This window comes from Saccostrea cucullata, unplaced genomic scaffold (assembly GCF_032062105.1).
Source record: "Saccostrea cucullata isolate Sc308-1 unplaced genomic scaffold, CSIRO_AGI_Scuc_v1 ctg43, whole genome shotgun sequence".
In the NCBI taxonomy this organism is placed as follows: domain Eukaryota; kingdom Metazoa; phylum Mollusca; class Bivalvia; order Ostreida; family Ostreidae; genus Saccostrea; species Saccostrea cuccullata.
The window spans coordinates 581,793-598,756 of record NW_026934231.1 but is presented as its reverse complement, the minus strand read 5'-3'; the positions used below and the strand labels follow the sequence as shown (position 1 = coordinate 598,756).

General features: G+C 32.3%; 3 protein-coding genes across 3 annotated transcripts; 1 reads left to right on the top strand and 2 right to left on the bottom strand.

Annotated features, from left to right (window-relative positions):
* Positions 1–434: 434 nt before the first annotated feature.
* On the bottom strand, positions 435–3,193 carry LOC134240285 (uncharacterized). Its single transcript, XM_062722387.1, has 2 exons — positions 3,092–3,193; positions 435–2,870 (listed from the first exon to the last, which is right to left on the bottom strand). Exon 2 carries the CDS (start codon positions 2,857–2,859, stop codon positions 691–693), a length of 2,169 nt encoding a protein of 722 aa, XP_062578371.1. The 5' UTR covers positions 2,860–2,870; positions 3,092–3,193; the 3' UTR covers positions 435–690.
* A 3,408-nt stretch (positions 3,194–6,601) lies between these two features.
* On the bottom strand, positions 6,602–13,425 carry LOC134240317 (protein FRA10AC1 homolog). The gene is made up of 13 exons (XM_062722422.1): positions 13,370–13,425; positions 13,221–13,279; positions 12,456–12,542; positions 11,718–11,763; positions 11,232–11,308; positions 10,900–10,977; positions 10,586–10,670; positions 10,352–10,397; positions 9,954–10,067; positions 8,480–8,522; positions 7,679–7,776; positions 7,119–7,227; positions 6,602–6,750 (listed from the first exon to the last, which is right to left on the bottom strand). The coding sequence occupies exons 1-13, from the start codon at positions 13,397–13,399 to the stop codon at positions 6,708–6,710; spliced, it is 915 nt and encodes a 304-aa protein (XP_062578406.1). The 5' UTR covers positions 13,400–13,425; the 3' UTR covers positions 6,602–6,707.
* A 200-nt stretch (positions 13,426–13,625) lies between these two features.
* LOC134240316 (exosome complex component CSL4-like) lies at positions 13,626–16,177 on the top strand. The gene is made up of 8 exons (XM_062722421.1): positions 13,626–13,677; positions 14,797–14,918; positions 15,106–15,177; positions 15,282–15,370; positions 15,463–15,496; positions 15,604–15,654; positions 15,772–15,853; positions 15,965–16,177. Exons 1-8 carry the CDS (start codon positions 13,650–13,652, stop codon positions 16,078–16,080), a joined length of 594 nt encoding a protein of 197 aa, XP_062578405.1. The 5' UTR covers positions 13,626–13,649; the 3' UTR covers positions 16,081–16,177.
* Positions 16,178–16,964: the final 787 nt, after the last annotated feature.

The following is a 16,964-nucleotide window of genomic DNA, read 5'->3' as shown; positions in this document are numbered from 1 at the left end:
AAAGATGCAAGTGTATAAAGTTTTTGCCATGTCCATCCGGCCGTCTGGCTGTTTGTCCGCAAAAACTTTAACCTTGGCCGTAACTTTTGGGTGGATGGGACTATAAGACTTTCATATTTTACAGGCATATTCCTTTTGACAAGAACTTTCTTTGAGATACCACCTTTGACTTTGACCTTAGAGTTTATCCCACTTTAAAACACTTTAACCTTGGCCATCACTTTTGTTAGTCGGTACAGAGGCTTTCAATTTCACAGGTTTATTCCTTGTGACAAGGCCTTCCTTTGGATACCATCAATTTTGACCACCCTCGCCATAAGATGCTAAACAAGGGCATCAGTGTTTCAGAAACACATTTCAAATATACTGTAAACCATGTCATGATATACTCTTTTCCTTTACAAACCTTCCAAGCAAGACAAACAGAATTGCATATGAAACTTAATTTATTATCTCTCTTTCTAAAGTAAATCTATATCTATGTTATTTAACAAAGATATCTTCGCTTAAGGAAATCGTCTTGCCAATCTTGTTAACTCCTTCAAAGATACATCTGTATCTTTTACATAAATATTATCATTGGTGGTGTTTGACAACTGCAATCTGCTTTCATTAAATCCACGACAGTCTTTGGATTTTTCTGAAGTATTATTTCTCAAAATACTTTGTAGTCAAGTATAATTCAAGGAATCATTGCATTTCATCGTAGTTGTTATGGTTTTTCCGAGTTTCAAGTAAACAACTCGAACAGGATATGTCACATGTGTATATTTCCCGCCTTTCCATAACAATTTGGCCAATCACACGACAGCAGTCACAACAGCAGGGTACAGTGTTCTCGGCGACGGGTGGATTTTCATTTAGTTCCATTAAATAATCACGAATTTCATCACCAAGTCTTGTGACCTTATCTTTGTTGCTTTCAATGAAGTACTTTTCAAGAAGTCCTGGAGTAAGAGTAAAGAGGAGAGAGAAAACCTGATGCAGATCAAAAGAACTTTTCTCGTCCAAATAATGAACGAATTTAAGAGTATCATAAATGATGAACAGAATCATGAATGTTACGCATATTTTCCCAATTACAACAAATAGTTCCAATCGCAATGGAAAGAAACGCCCTGCTATTTTCTCAAAAATCCTGATTTTAATTTCGGATGTACCATTGATTTTTAAAATCTTATTTAGAAGCACTTTGTACAAATCAAAACTTTCAATAATATATAACAATAAATATAGAATGGACGATCCCCAAAACAAAAAGATTCGAAAATTTGTCGCATACAGATGAGGAGCCGCAACCAATAAAAGGTAAATTGTGGCTTGGAAGAAATATGTAAAGCCTATGATTATGACATTGTCTGTGAAGTAATAATATAGTGCAAACATGTAACCAATAGAAAGTACTGTTGATAAACAACCGGTAATCTTTTGTAAAGTTTTAATGTAAAAATTATTGCTATTTATTTCTGTAAACTTTTGCAATAAGCACAATAAGCTTTGAAATGTGTAGTTAAGTAAAGGACACGAGATTAGAAGAAAAGTCACGCAGACATTTATAGGGAATTGTATTATTGCCAAAGAAACACAAATCCATCGTAAATTTCTGTTTGGTGCAAATCGAAAACCTTCAAGGAAAATAATTGTCCAAAACCTAACAGAAACAAGTAAATAGAACTTGTGAATTGTTTGCCTGCAAATGGATTTGCATTCCTCTGCATGCAAGACTGCTAAGACAGAATGAACGGATACCGTTTTAAGAGGACCACACCGTGTCTTTGTATTAGGCAACGCAAATTCTCCTCGGTCCAAACAACCCAAAACATCAAGAAGTAAGAACGTATCCCCTTGGTCTTTAGAGAGATAGAAGAGACCAATCATCATTATCAAAAACCATATGGTAAACAAAACAGTTTTGAAAGCATACATTTCCCTTGACATTTGTTCAATAGTCGTGTCATAAACCCTTGGGTACTCGGACAACGGAGTTGGTAAATCAAACAACATACTTCGTTTTAAGACGAAGAACAGTACACAACACAGAAAAGTTATCAGAGTGAATCGGACGAGACAGTCAAATTTGCAACAATTTTTATAAAAAAGAACGTATCGAAACAAACGACGGGGGCTGTATGGGTAGTCCGACTTCCGGTAATGTTCGAAAAGACACTTGGTCTCGTCTGGTATTGCGACAGAAAGATAAGTTGGGGTGAATAAAAAGGCGAGGAGGACAAGGGCAACAATAAGGTACACAACCCTGGACTTCAGCTCATGCGTCCCATCTTGCGTCACAACATTGGGTTTGGAGGAGTAACACTGAAAGTCGTATCCAATAGAAACGTGCGAAAGATCAAACAGAGTACGTTTGAACTCTTGATTTTCGAAGAATCGATGACAAATCCAACGTTTTACGTCAGAGTCAAAAAATGATTTACATGTACTAATAGATTCATTAAATACTAGTATGTTTGTCAGATAGCTGCGTATAAAACCAGGATCAGACACGTTGACACAGTTCGTTTCATTGACCAAATCGATATTTAGTCTCAAAACATCGACGTCTCTTCTCATTACATTTAGAGTGAGTACATCCAAGTCAAGCGGATAACCAAGAAAATGTTTGTAGTTCCGAGTAACCCAAATCCATTCCAGGATTCGGTTGCGATGAAATTCGTCAACTATGTTTTCTTTTAAGAAGCTTGAGTTGATATAAACATAAATTAATTTATTCCCTGCTGAAACTAATCCTTGAAAGTCCGTCCTGTGTTTCGAAACAGAGGAATTGCTGATCTCGCAACTAGCTTTACTTCTTGCAATGAAAGACATAAAAAATGTCAGTAGAATGCTGTTTATCCACTTCATAATTATTAAGGCTGAAAGTGAAAAATTACGAAATTATGATTGTGCATACACAAGGAAAAAGAAACGTCGAATAAGAATTAAAGATCAGCGACTTTCACTAGTACGCATAAAGATGTAAATTCTGTGCTGCTGGATGATTTGGGCGAACTTAAAACAAATCTGTAATTTGGTTATTTGGACGATTAAAACTTTAGAATAAATTTATTCATAAATTGATGTATATACTTACAACTCTCAATAATTTAAACTGCAGTGAGATTTGTAATTAATCCAAGATCACGTCAGTTGAAAAAAAAGGAATGATTAGATAAAAGTTAAACAAAATGAATATATATCATTTCTAATTCCTGGTACTGAAGCGGAAATTATTACATAGTAGTACCAGGCAGAAAACATCGTGATTCGTTATCAAGTACTGTACTCTAGCTGACATAGCATAATGTATTAGTTCTATATTGGGTATTAAAAGGATATTGCTTATTATAGAGTTATAAAGTTTTTATAATAAACATATCTTATTTTAACGAGATAACTATTTACAATGAGAAACAATTAAAGTCCTTAGTATGAGTTTTGCTTAATTGCCCATATTGCTATATTTTCCATTTCCTCCTGTTAGTTTTTTTTTCTTTTTTACCTCGTCTAAGCTGATATATAGACCGAAATATCTGTTTCCAGGCATTTTTTACGATTTTTCTTTATTACGATTGCCAAGTAAAATTTTTGGACTACTGAGCTGAAAGTTCAAGTGATCTTTTATCTCCATTGTCTGTTTGTCTGTAAACTATGAACATGTTCAAGAACCACTAGTTTAAAAAAAGTCATTGTCTGAATAGACCAGGTCCTTTTCCGGGAGGGGGGGGTTACTTAGGTAGTACAAATTGTTGAAATCATGATCTCAGGGGCGTAGCAACATCGCCAGCCCCCCCCCCCCCCCCCCGGCCCCCCACTTTTTTTCCCAACCTTACTTCCACTACAGGAAATATTAATTGAAAGCCTGGTTGCCCCCTCACTTTTAGTGAATTACCGAAAATGTAGTATTAGAATTGGTACTTAATGTAGTTGACACTGAGAAAAAGTTTACCTACCCCCTACCCCCACCCCCACCCCACGAAATAGGATTTTCGACTTTGGGCAACCCTTTCCTTTTTTTTTTTGCTTGTCAACTTTTTTTCAGGTAAGTAAAAAAAATTTTTTCCTTTGGCTGGCCCCCCCCCCCCCCCACTTTCAAAAGCGATGCTACGCCACTGGATCTAAAGATATGCTGGATAAATAATTGTACTAGATATAAAGTTATCTAACAAACATTGATTTTCAAGAGGGGGGGGGGGGCTATAGTTAACTAATTCGGTAGTTAACAAGGGATAGAACAGTTACGGTTAGTTATCGTTGGTGTACAAATGTTAAAAGATTTTCTTAAAAAGAGACTTCAAAGAATTATCTTGATACTCAAATGACTGAATATATAAGCAAATCAAGTAGAAAAACGGTATAGAAACTTTTTTAAATTAATTCAACAAGTGCCACAGACTGTGTGAAATGAGGAGGTGTTTTACATAACCTGACATGACATTATATTTTTGTGTGTAATTAACAAAATAAAGGTGTTCATTTTTTACCCCAAAACAACAAAGAAGTTATCAAGTTTCATCATTTATTAATCTAAATTTAAAACTTGCCTATAGGGCTCATGCAGCTATGTAATTGAACACAAAGTGATCTAAGTATTTATCAGCAGCATAAAAAAGAAGACTCGAATTACTTAACAAGATAGAACTTACTCTTTGGAATTGGATGAGCAACAGGCTGAGAGCAAGTAAAACTTGCCTATATGAAACATGCTCACTAGCACCTGATACAGGAAGGCTGAGGGCAAGGAAATCTTGCCTATATGAGCTATGTCCACTAAGGCACTAACGTGAGACATGCTCACATGATTCATTATATTTTTGAGCTATGTTCACTAGCACCTGTGTAAAGAGCAGAGTAATCCTACCTAAGTATGAGCTATGTGCAATATTTGATAATTGTCATAACATAAGTACTCAACAATAATGCTGAATGATATACGTACATGTACAATATCCCATGCTTGGGAAAAATGGAATGGTAAACATACCATGAAGTAATATGCCAAGACAATCACACAAAAATATTAGACTAACCATAACAGACACAATCAAATAACATCATGAACCCTTTTTGCATGTCTATTACCCAAGAAAATGGTTGGTGGATGGGGAGGTGGAGGTATGAACAAATCTTTACTGTATGTAAACACAACTGCTGAAACCTCGAAGATTGTTAACTGACCTGATTGGTTAGATAAATCTTGTGATTTTTGTATGTGGGCTCTTTTAGGGGAATTATAGAAAAAGCTTGCAAATTTCTAGATGGAGTTGTTTTGGGAAATAAACTCTCATTATTAACATAATCAATATTATATGACACTGAGTTGTCTGAAATTTATCAAAAATGTGTGTAATTTGTCAAAGAGCCACATTTTCTTCGTATTTTTTTTTATAGACTTCAAAATTTACTCTTCTCTTGACAGAGAAAGGGTCATACATGCCAACTTTTGAAAATTCCCATGTGGGATTTAGCGCATGACGACAATTTTCAAAGCTTTAAATTCGCGACATTTTGTCGTGAAATTAAATGATTATGAATTTTTTTTTTTTAATTTATAATATTGATATTACTTATCAATACAACTTAAGAATTAATTTAACACAAAAAATAATGTTTTTCTTTCCAAAATTGAAATATTTCTGCTAAAATAAGTGCCTCTTTCACTTAAGAAGGGGTATTTAGTTACATATGTAAATAACATTTTTTTCTACCAGAACACATAATTTAGTGAAAAATTGAAAATTTTACAACTTTTAAATCATTTTTTCAAAGGCTAAAAAATATGAAGTTTTGATACTGTAAAGTCCTGTTTCTGGAAACATATATTTTTGAGATTTTTTATATTAAATTTACAGAAATTTATACCACCTATGTAAAAGAAAATTCCTTTTTTTAACAGTCATGAAATTTGTCAGGCTTGATGGTGCCATGTGGGTATTTCTTTAAGTCATGCACATTACTTCTGGGAGAAGGGAGGGAAAAGAAATTGTAATTGAAATACACTTGATTGTTTCATCTTAATTTTTTCATATTATTCATTTTTCATAATATTTTAATTGGCAACTTAGAAATAGTTTTCATTATAGGTAGATAAAATCATCAGCTATGCTTTGTAATTTTTTACATTCGTTTTCAAAAAACGATCTCTTTGGATTCCGATTTTATGGTTTAATTAGTATTTTATTGTCTTTAATTTATGTTTTTAAGAAAATGACTAACAGTTTTCACGTTAATCTATGTGTTTCACCTTTTTAAAACTGACAAGTAATACCCTAATTGCCCCAAGCTATAAGCTACTCGTACCTGGACAACTTGCGTTCATGCGTGAAGTTTTCCTGTGGCTAATTAGTAATTAACATCTGGTTAAATAAACAATGAAACTTATCTGTGTGCATTGAATATACAAGTCTGACATTGTTATCCCATTGTCAAAATTCAGCGGTAGGGAAACTTTTAAAATCTGAAATTTTAAGGTGATTTTTTTTTCAAATCGGGAAATTAGGCCATTTTTTCTCTCCCGATCGGGAAGGCGGGATGAAAGGGTAAAATCGGGAGGATCCCGCCTAAATCGGGAAAGTTGGCATGTATGAAGGGTATTGATTATGGCTTATGGCATGGGGTTGTCAAGTTCAGATACAGACATGACTAAGAGAGAGGAATAACACTTGGGTTGATTGGAAATACAAGAACAATTTTGTTTAATTTTATATAGTTTATCATAAAAACATATCTTCAAAGTAATCTTCAAATTCTTCTTCTCTGAAATAAAAAAAAATTACTGATTTTAGCAAGCATGAGAGTACATGGGATTTATATTAGAAGCTGGATATTAGACAAAAATAATCATTTTAATTTGACATAGGTTCAGTCCATTTCTAGAAATTCTCATTTTTACAACTGCCTCCCCTTTTCCTTAAAGAGAACAAAATCAGATAATTTTTTTGAATGCAATCCCAAATGATTCACTTGAGATTCATAAAATAGGAACTAGTTGTAATCTTGATGCAAAGCAATAGTACTGTACCTTATCATCACCTCTGACAATACTTTTTGTAAAGGTAAAGTGGAGTGTAAAATTTGACATGGCTTTGTTGTGTTCTGAAGTAACAAAATTTCTGATTGAATACCTTGATTTTTCCTCTGATATTTTTGCTGGACCACTCCATAAAGATTTCTCCTCTTCACTAGACTTCTCCTTCTCCATACTTGATGAAACCCCAGGGTGTTCTGCGTCTTCTGAAAATTCCCAAGTAACAATTCATTACACACCTACCACACCGGTACATGTAACAGATTGTCCAATATTCTATGTGCTGATGATACCTTATCTGTTCATTTGTTCATTTCAAACTGTCCAATATTTTATGCACTGACAATACTTTATCTGTTAACATGTGGATTACAAATTGTCCAATATGCAATATTTCATTCCCTGGCAATACTTTAGCTATTTATATAAATACTCTATGCTGACTACTGTAAATCACTTTTTATTCGCAAGAACTTTATTTTTGCGTAATTACGCAAGACAGTGCTTGCGAAAATTTAATTCCTGTGTATAATAGTATTCCTTATGATTATACAGAGCAATAACCACAATTTGTAAAAATTTTGTCTCGCTAAACAAGAGTCAGTGACTATCTCGCGAAAATAAGGTGTTGCGAAAATAAAATGATCTACAGTATACCTGACTCTGATGAATTCCTGTAATGAGATTTGTGCTTTTTGTAACTTGATTCAATTTGTCTGTCCCTCTTTTTCTTTTTAGGAAGTATTTCTTTCTTTCTGAAAAAGATAAAATGATGTTTTAAAAAAATCAATCAAAGTTTGGATACAATGGAATTCTTTGTATACCAAAATGCGGTTTGTTCCCGTTTTGCACACATTTGAATTACAGGTAATTAAAAAATGTGTGCAAAACGGGAATTTGACCAGGTGAGATAATTACTTAATTGCTATAGTCTATACCATACTTAGTAAGACTAGTAGGTGAAAGGTGAACTTATAGTGAAAAATAAGAGAATAAATAAATTAAATAAATAAGAGTTACATGTATTTACAATTTACTAGCATTGAAAGACACAAAATTATAAAAACTAAAATTTTACCAGCTTGGATCAGCAGCAATCATGGATCGTCACTTTGATCTTATAATTATCTGATGACCTTAATATCTTCTTGTCTTGGGCATTATTTTTGAAATTAATTTTTATTCTCTATTTTCTTTCTTATTTGTTATATCTTATAGAGGTATTAAACCTCTTAAGAATACATAAAGCTAAATCAGGTATTCACAGGTAAATCCAAACCAAAAATCAGACTATAATTGCTATCAAAACACACTTCACACCTATTGTTCTATACCTAATTATCAAATGTGTGCAAAACGGGAACACATCCAAAATGCTAAGCATTTTTAACACATTGATTTCAAATGTTTCTAATCACTCAAAAATATTTTAATATTTACTTTCATCTTTATACTTACTTATGATGGTAATTTAATTTGTATGAGCAATCTGGGCAGAGTCCTAAAAATAGATGCAAATAATATCACACATAAACACCGTTTTCTTTCTCTATATGTTGAATTTTATGGTACTTACAAACTTTATTCAAGCAAAAAAAAAGTTTTGTTCATGCTTGAAAGATTTACAGAATTTTGTATTTGACTTTGATAATATGACTCTGATTCTATAAAAATCAAAATCTGAATAAATTCTCAATGTAGCTCAGAATTATATACAACTCAGTCGCAAACCATATTTTATTTTACATTTAGAAATCTTGGTATTTAGTAGAGTAGATGTACGAGGGTTGATCCAAAAGTTATGTCACAACTTTCATTACATTGCTATTAATCATCGTAAAACAACAGAATTATACATGATGAAAGCTTTATTTACTTCAAATCAGACCTGAAAAATTCAAAGGAATATGATGTATACTTTCCAAAATATCAGATTTTAAACATGCGTTCATGGTAGTCGCTGCACCTAAATATTACGTCATATGACGGATACGCGACGTCATACTTTTAAGCGTTTCCCCTTCGTTTCATTAAAAAAAATATTTGTGATTCGCAAACAATTTCACTTTCTTTAAGAATTTTTTGCATCATTATACACTCACTCTTTTCATAATTAAGCCCTCTGTCAAATTTTTTTGAACAGTGGCATATGGCAAACTTAAAAATTCACATGTCACTCTATTCGTCTGTAATTTTTGACAACATCAGACACCATTGAACGTTTCCATCCGATCTGCTATCTTTCGGTCTTCTTGTCCTCTGCTGATCATTCAATGACCCATCATCTGCCCAAAATTCCTGAAACCATCTATAAGGAAGTCTCTTATTTATATTCTTTATTCTGTTAGTCTAATTAATTAATGTAACTGGCGCTAGTAATTATTCCCATATTTTGAAGCAAAAATGCATAACAACTCGTCGAGCCGTTTTTTCCCCATTTCGACAATCCCTTTGTCCAATTCAAGAGAATAAAACAATGTAATGTTTATGATCATAAATTCCAATGCCGTCATTTAATTTTCAATTAAAGACTAGAAAATGACTTGAATTGTGTATTTTAAAAAAAATGAGAGAATGGGTGCTTTTTTAGAATCTTTTAAATGTGTTTGTATTTTGCATTCTAAGAAAAAAAAAACACTTTAAAATGTGACGTTCAGTTGTGACGTGGTGACACCCCATATACTTTATGTTTTAAACATCTACAAAATAAATTTAAATAAACATTATTAAATGAAAATTTCAATGTTTATTAGATTTGTATTTGTGCATCTTTTGGTATATTGTATTTGATAATATGATGCCAAATATAAAAGATATGGACACTGTGACATTACTTTTGGATCAACCCTCGTATATGCTTTTCTCACCCTTTTCCTACACATTGTGACAATGCACAACACAAAGTTTCCTTATAACCCACTTAATCACTTACTTAGTTTAACAAGAGCATTTTTCTTTTCTTGATCCTCAACATATGCAAAGTTAACTTCCCAGCTTCTCAAACCATTTTTTTCATTGCATTTTCTATTACCACAGGTAAAATGACCTAAAATAAATTAGTATTTGAAATAATTATACCCATGTTAGTATTTATGTTGCCCATGGGCATAAACTTTGCACCCATAAGCATAAACTCAGTGTAGACAATATCCAAAATTATCTCTAGGGTATTATATGTTAATGTGCGTATAAGAGTCATCAAATCACCAATGACTTATAAATTTCTGATCATTCCTGATCCATACATTTTTTTCTCAATCTGACAAATGAAAATTATGACTACTTTACTGGACACTTGTGTAAAATTAACAATATCATAAATACATGTACCTTTTCCCTCTACAACTTCTTTCTCCGTCCTCCATCTCATTGCAACCTGAAAAAAGGCCTTTCTCTTTCAGAAATCTAAATTTATAATGCTTCTTGTGTAAAGCTCTCATTATAAATCTCCACTCACACCTTGTGTACAAAACAGGCTTTGTATAAAGTGTACATATCAAAATGAATTCAAAAGTAAGAACTGCGATCTTAATTTCAGAGAGTCTATAAATAATTCCTTTCTACCTTGTTTTCCTTGTACCGACTGAGGTCTGTTATGCAGTATTCTTTAAACAATTTGTCGTAGTATTTCTTGGCTAGCCTCTTCTCCCTGTCAAAGTACATCGAACTAACATTAAATTATTCCATATTAAAGATTTTAAAGTTTTGATATCAGCCAATGACTGTTACTGGTGATACAGTATCTCCTTCTTTGTAATAGTAAGAATTTTTATCCCTGCTTTCAAGTAAGATAGGTCTTTTAGGAGGTGATCAAATATCTGGGGGGTTTTTCATTGTGAGAGAAGAAATATATGAGGGGACCTTATTCAGTGACTCACCATGTGTCAGCTTCATCCTCATCCCACAGAAATTTATGATGTTCTTTAATCACATCCATGTCTGTCTTGTCTTTAGAACTGTGAAAAAAAAATTGAAACTCTCACTTTATATCAGTTATATGCACACCAGAAAATCATTATCCCGATTAATAATTGATATTTTGAATATGTCTACATGAGTTCCCAAACACATTTTCTTTATGTCTTAAAACCTCATTATATCTAGTCCTAAGTTTCACATTGTTCAATCAAGTTCGTGATAATGAGGTGTGACTATATGCATCTTAGAACACATATTCTTTTTTAACAGTTTTTTAAAGTATTGCTCTTACTTGTCTCTTTTGAAGAATTTTTCTGATCCTCCATAATACTGAATGTAATCATTTACATATTTCTTATGCCTGGTGTACTACAATTGTTAAGACTATAAAATTGGAAAGACTGTTAATTGCATTCAGTGTGCACAGGTGACTTAAAATGACAGAGTTACACAAATGACATTTTAAGACTATTTTTTTTAAAGGCAGTTCTTGTAATTAGTTCAGATTGCAACTAGATTTTGTTTGAACAGAGAATTTTCTTATATATTAAAAGAATTGTAATTTTTTATTCATCCAGTTAATTTATTGTTAGGGAGAATTCTCATTTGGTCAACAGTTGAGATAGTTCAATAAATTACTAGAATTTACACTTAAGGGAGAGGGAGAAAAAAAGACAAAATGGTAGTTAAAGGAAGAATGTTCGTTTTTCAGAAATTATGAATTCTAACTCTTCCTATAGCTGTTTTGTTCAAGTCATAGTAATTATATAAAGGATACTGCATCCATACTGAGGATTTGCATTCTGTGGATCTTGCCTTCTTCCCTGAAAAAGAAGATTAAATCAGTAAAATTCATGTCTTTGGGTGAGTATCATTCATTAAACAAGGGAATGCGGGTGGTTTCGCTCCGATTACGTGTTCGCGCCGAGTGGTTTCGCTCCTATCACTTGTTCGCGCCAAGTGGATTTGCACCACGTGGGTTCGCGCCACTGTATTACTGAAGATACCGCTATAATGAAAATTAACAAAATTCAAATTATTATATAGCATATAAATGGGAAATTGTTGATCAAAAAGATTTCAATGGCAGGTATAATTTCCTAAAATATCCTTAATATCAGTATTCTTACTTTATTCTCTTATATAGTAGATCTATTAAACACGTGTATTTATTAATGTTACTTGTACATGACTAGCAATAAGGTTTTAATAAATTTATACATGTATTATTTATTTATTATAACATCCAGTCCTAAATTATTCCAAATTAGACGATCAAATTTGTCATCATTTGGCAAAAAATGGCCTCACTTAAAGTGGGATAATTATCCGACATGACACGACATTAAAGCTTGGGGTTGATTAATTACAAACTATTAAGTTATAATTACAGGTAATCGGGGGGAAGCCAGATAAGCGGTGCGAAACCACTCGGTGCGACACCACTCGGCGCGAACACGTAATCGGCGCGAAACCACCCTACACCAAACAAGGTAACCACAGCTGTCATTCCTACCTTCCATACTCGTCTTCCAGTTCTCGTTTGTTGGCGACTTTTTCTGTTGTCTTCTGACGCTCAGGGACAAGATCATGTCTCCTGGTCCTTTGTTAAACATGAAAAATACACAGAAAATCAGATTCCTATATCTCATTTAACCCATACCTATAGTATAATGCTAAATCAAATCACTTTATCATATTTATCATTCTCTGCTTGCATGATTTAATTTGTGATCATTATTCATGAGGTAAAATTAAAGCCATATATGGCGTATGTACAATGAAAATTATTACACTAAAATTATAAGAACTTATTATTTGTATCATTACTTTATATAAAGATAGAACTTTTCCCTAAATTACAAAATCTAAGTCAATTGCGTTATAAAGTTATCACAATTTAATTTGGATTCTCGGAATTTTCTCCGACTCGGAAGAAAATACAAAAGATTTATAAATAACACATTACAGAGAAGATAAAATCGTATTATTAGTTGAAACGAGGGGTTCTCCGTGTTCAGAATTGTATGAAAAGTTTTAATTTAAATGTATTAATTATATTTCTTTACTTAATTTTATATTTTTCAATAATATATTTTTTGATCAGTTACGCCATATATGGCTTTAATTTGTGATGAGGTAAAATCTCTTATATTTAGTGAAATCAAATAGGTATATATAAAATATAATGGCTCATAACTTTAGTTACCAAGCTTGGAAAAACATGCTATATGAAAGTAATATTTAATTACTCTTTATTGTTATGTCAAAATAAACTTGCCTTCTTTCTTTCTCGGCATCAGAATCAAAATCTGAGGTGTACCCTCCTCCGGTATGAATCTGTGGGGCGAAAAAATATAAAATTGTTAAATAAGAGACCAGTTTATCGTCTTTTTAAGGTATTAATTAAAAAACAAATCCAATGCCTACCCTTGAGAAGTCTATACTTTCTTCTGACATATTGTTTACAAATAAACGGAAGTAAAATGGACTTACCCATTTAATAAAAGGGGCCAAAGATACTTTGATCACTTCTAAACGTCAAACATTTTGGTAAAAAACGAACAGATATAAACTTTGGGAATATTTTACATTAACTCGCTATGCTTGTATTGAAATGATATGGCCATTTTTAAGCACTTTGTCTTGAATGAATTGGCTTTAAATATAATTACCCCTTTTTGAGGACGAGTTCATTTTTCCATTAAAGATGGCTGCGCCCACAATCTGTGTACCAGGTACTGAGAATTCTGTGATCCCTTTGATTTTGTTGGTCTTTCATAAACATAAGATATACAAGAAGTACAGATCACTTCAGATATGTGTACTTTACAAATTTAAACACAGTAAATGTCTGAAAGAAGCTATTTTAACATATTTTTACATCGTGGTGTTTCATTTCTTTTGATTTTCGTGCCCGATTAAATTAACAGGTTTACAATGAATTTTAATATTTTCATTTTTTAAAGTTTTTTCATCCTTTTTTAAAAAAAATATTTGTGTAAATTGGTAAACACGTATACACAATTAGTCACAGTTTAATATTGTCAAGTCCAAATATATAGTATGTGCATGTATATAAAAAAAAAAAAGATATATACATGCACATACTATATTATACACTTATCCACTGGGTGTGAGTGGGATAGCTCTTTTATCAAACCCACGACAGAGAACTATTCCCCGAGGGCTTGCCCGAGGGGAATAGTTCCTGTCAAGGGTTTGATAAAAGAGCTATTCTACTCACAACCAGTAGATAAGCGTTTTATTATACTGATGTATAATTTAATTTCTGAGGTTTGAATTTCTTTGGAGTAAGATAATTCTGCAAGAATAATCTGAAAACCTTATGACGTCACAATGCTACTGAAGTCATTATGACATCATCAGTTTAAAGATTTATCGCTGGAAATCAAAATTGGCGGCAACAAATTCATGAAAATTTTCCGAGGGTAGATAGAAAACTATACTCCGGGGTATAGTTTTGCTATGCGTAGACTATAAAGGATAGTTATTTTACCCTCTGAATTTAATATAGGAAACATTAAAACAGAAGTATAATAAATTTCGTTACATTAACTCCCAGTGCCCCTGGATGAAGCTATTTTAATAAATGCATGCTTTTTTGGACGAAATATACAAACGTTGCAAGTCTAAATTTAATATTTAATAATTATATTTCTAATATGATGATTAGCATGAAAGAGTTCTGTTGAACAGGTTTTTCTTTGCCCTCTACTCTTACAGGTCTTTTCAAAATTTCAGTGGAAATACCTGAACTCTTGACTTCACTATTAAAATGCATTGACCTTATTATATTAATGTACGAAGTCTTTTTATAATTATTGATTTTCAAGGTCAGAGGATTTGTCGTTTGGAAGAGACTTGTGAAGGGGGTAATGGTACCTACTCCAGGAATGGCTATATTTATTCCAGTCTAGCCGGCTATCTACAGACGTCTCAAAATGAAGATGGAAAGGTACATTCTACTGTGACTGCTAGGTTTAATTGTATTTATTATATTACTATAATTAAATCACAGCAATTTTTGAAATGTAGTACAACTGTATTTGAGAAAAATATTATAATCTGACAGATAAATAAAAGAAATAAGATGGAAATTACATTTTTCCTATATTTCTTATCAATTATTTCTTGAATTTCAGTCACTGATTCAAGTGAAAACACAAGAAGAACAAAATGTTGTTCCCTCTTTAGATGCCATTGTTACAACAAGGGTATGAATCTGATATTGTTTAATTTTAACTGAAACAAAATTTGCAGCACTATTGTGTTTTGTTGCAGGATTATGCTAAATGTAGCTTATGACTGCATGTTTCAGATAACAAATGTCAATCCTAGATTCTGTAAATGTATGATTCTCAGTGTGGGAAAAATTCCATTAAAGGAGCCATTCAGGGGACAAATCAGGTAAGAAAAAGGGAAAGTTAATGACTTTAAATATCACACTTATATTAAGACAAGTCTACACAATAAATAATCACACACCTTTGTTTTTTAAGGAAAGAGGATGTCCGTGCAACAGAAAAAGACAAGGTATACATGTATCATTTTAATAACATCATTTTGTATAAAGCCATGATATTTAAAAATTTATTATAAAAATTTTGTGTCAACAACATAAAATAGTTTTTTCATTGTAGGTGGAAATGTACAAGTGTTTCAGACCAGGAGATATAGTCATTGCAAGAGTTGTATCCCTTTGAATCACACTTTAATTTTATTACTAAAACGTTTTACATGTACATGTATTAAAAAAGAAATAATATTTTTACTTTTTAAGAAAAAAAAAAATCCTTAATGTACACTAGCTTTCATTAGGAGATGCCCATTCTTACCTACTCAGTACAGCAGAAAATGAATTAGGGGTTGTCATGGCAACAAGCGAAGCAGGTACATTCATTCTTTATATCAGCAAATTTGTTGTAAGTAATTCTTGTTTGTAATTTGAATTCAGAAATATTCAAGTATATGTATTTCTCCAATTTTTGTGATTACAAACAGGGGCCACATTAGAACCTATCAGCTGGTGCAAGATGAAATGTCCCAAAACATTGACAGAGGAGTTCAGAAAGGTCGCCAAAGTTCAACCTAAATATGTACAGTATGCTGGGACTTAATAAAAACAAACAAAACTAGAAACAGTCTACTTCAGTTTATCCAACTTAGACAAATGAAAGCAAAAACAGACAATATAAATACTGTAAATCACTTTTTATTCGTGAGAACTTTATTTTCGCGTAATTACGTGAGACGGTATGCTCGCGAAAATGTCATTCTTGCTTATCATAGAATTCCTTAAGATAATATAGAGCAATGACCATAATTTGTGAAAATTTTGTCTCACTTTTGAAAAGTCAATGACTATCTCGTGAAAATAAGGTGTCGCGAAAATTAAGTGATCTACAGTACTGTGTAGATTTTCTGTGGGAATATGATCATAAAATCTTCACTTTTTCATTATAATTGCATTGTTGAATGCACAAATAAATGAATCCTGCTTAACTTAATCAATTAATAGTTTAAAGTTGAATAAACATATTCATACTGAGGAAAAAAAAAACTTACTGAAGACACTTTTTCATCTGCTCTATTCACTAGACTAAGTAATTTAGTCTGACCAAGTTCAGCAGTGTATAGTGTTTGGGTCAAGGAATGTGTGAATCAAAGGCAGGTGAGAATGAGATGTCCATTTGTCCAGAAGACTCAGTTATTTTGATTTGAAACAGAGGTTCTAATGTATAAAGGACTAATCAGATAGGTATTATCATTCCAATACCAGTGTGTTACTTTGTTTGATCTAGCATGGTAAAGTTTCAAACGGAGATCACCATATTTCTCCTCGATTAAATGTTTATAATTTCAATGCAAAGAGTGTAAATAGAGGAACCAGCGATGGGCTTTGACTGATCATGTGTTGCTGCTTTATAAAAATGTATTGTAAACCATCATTCAATGCAATTTGTCAGTATAATCAGTATATTGCTGGGTTCCTTGTTTCATA

Coding starts and splice junctions, on each gene's coding strand:
- LOC134240285 (XM_062722387.1), bottom strand. CDS start 2,859: ATGAAGTGGATAAACAGCATTCTACTGACATTTTTTATGTCTTTCATT.
- LOC134240317 (XM_062722422.1), bottom strand. CDS start 13,399: ATGTCAGAAGAAAGTATAGACTTCTCAAGG. Junction 10,978..11,231: donor AAATTCTTCAAAAGAGACAA/GTAAGAGCAATA, acceptor TTTTTTTCACAG/TTCTAAAGACAAGACAGACA. Junction 7,228..7,678: donor CAGGAATTCATCAGAGTCAG/GTATACTGTAGA, acceptor GGGAATTTTCAG/AAGACGCAGAACACCCTGGG.
- LOC134240316 (XM_062722421.1), top strand. CDS start 13,650: ATGGCTGCGCCCACAATCTGTGTACCAG. Junction 13,678..14,796: donor GCCCACAATCTGTGTACCAG/GTACTGAGAATT, acceptor TTGATTTTCAAG/GTCAGAGGATTTGTCGTTTG. Junction 15,497..15,603: donor GTGCAACAGAAAAAGACAAG/GTATACATGTAT, acceptor TTTTCATTGTAG/GTGGAAATGTACAAGTGTTT.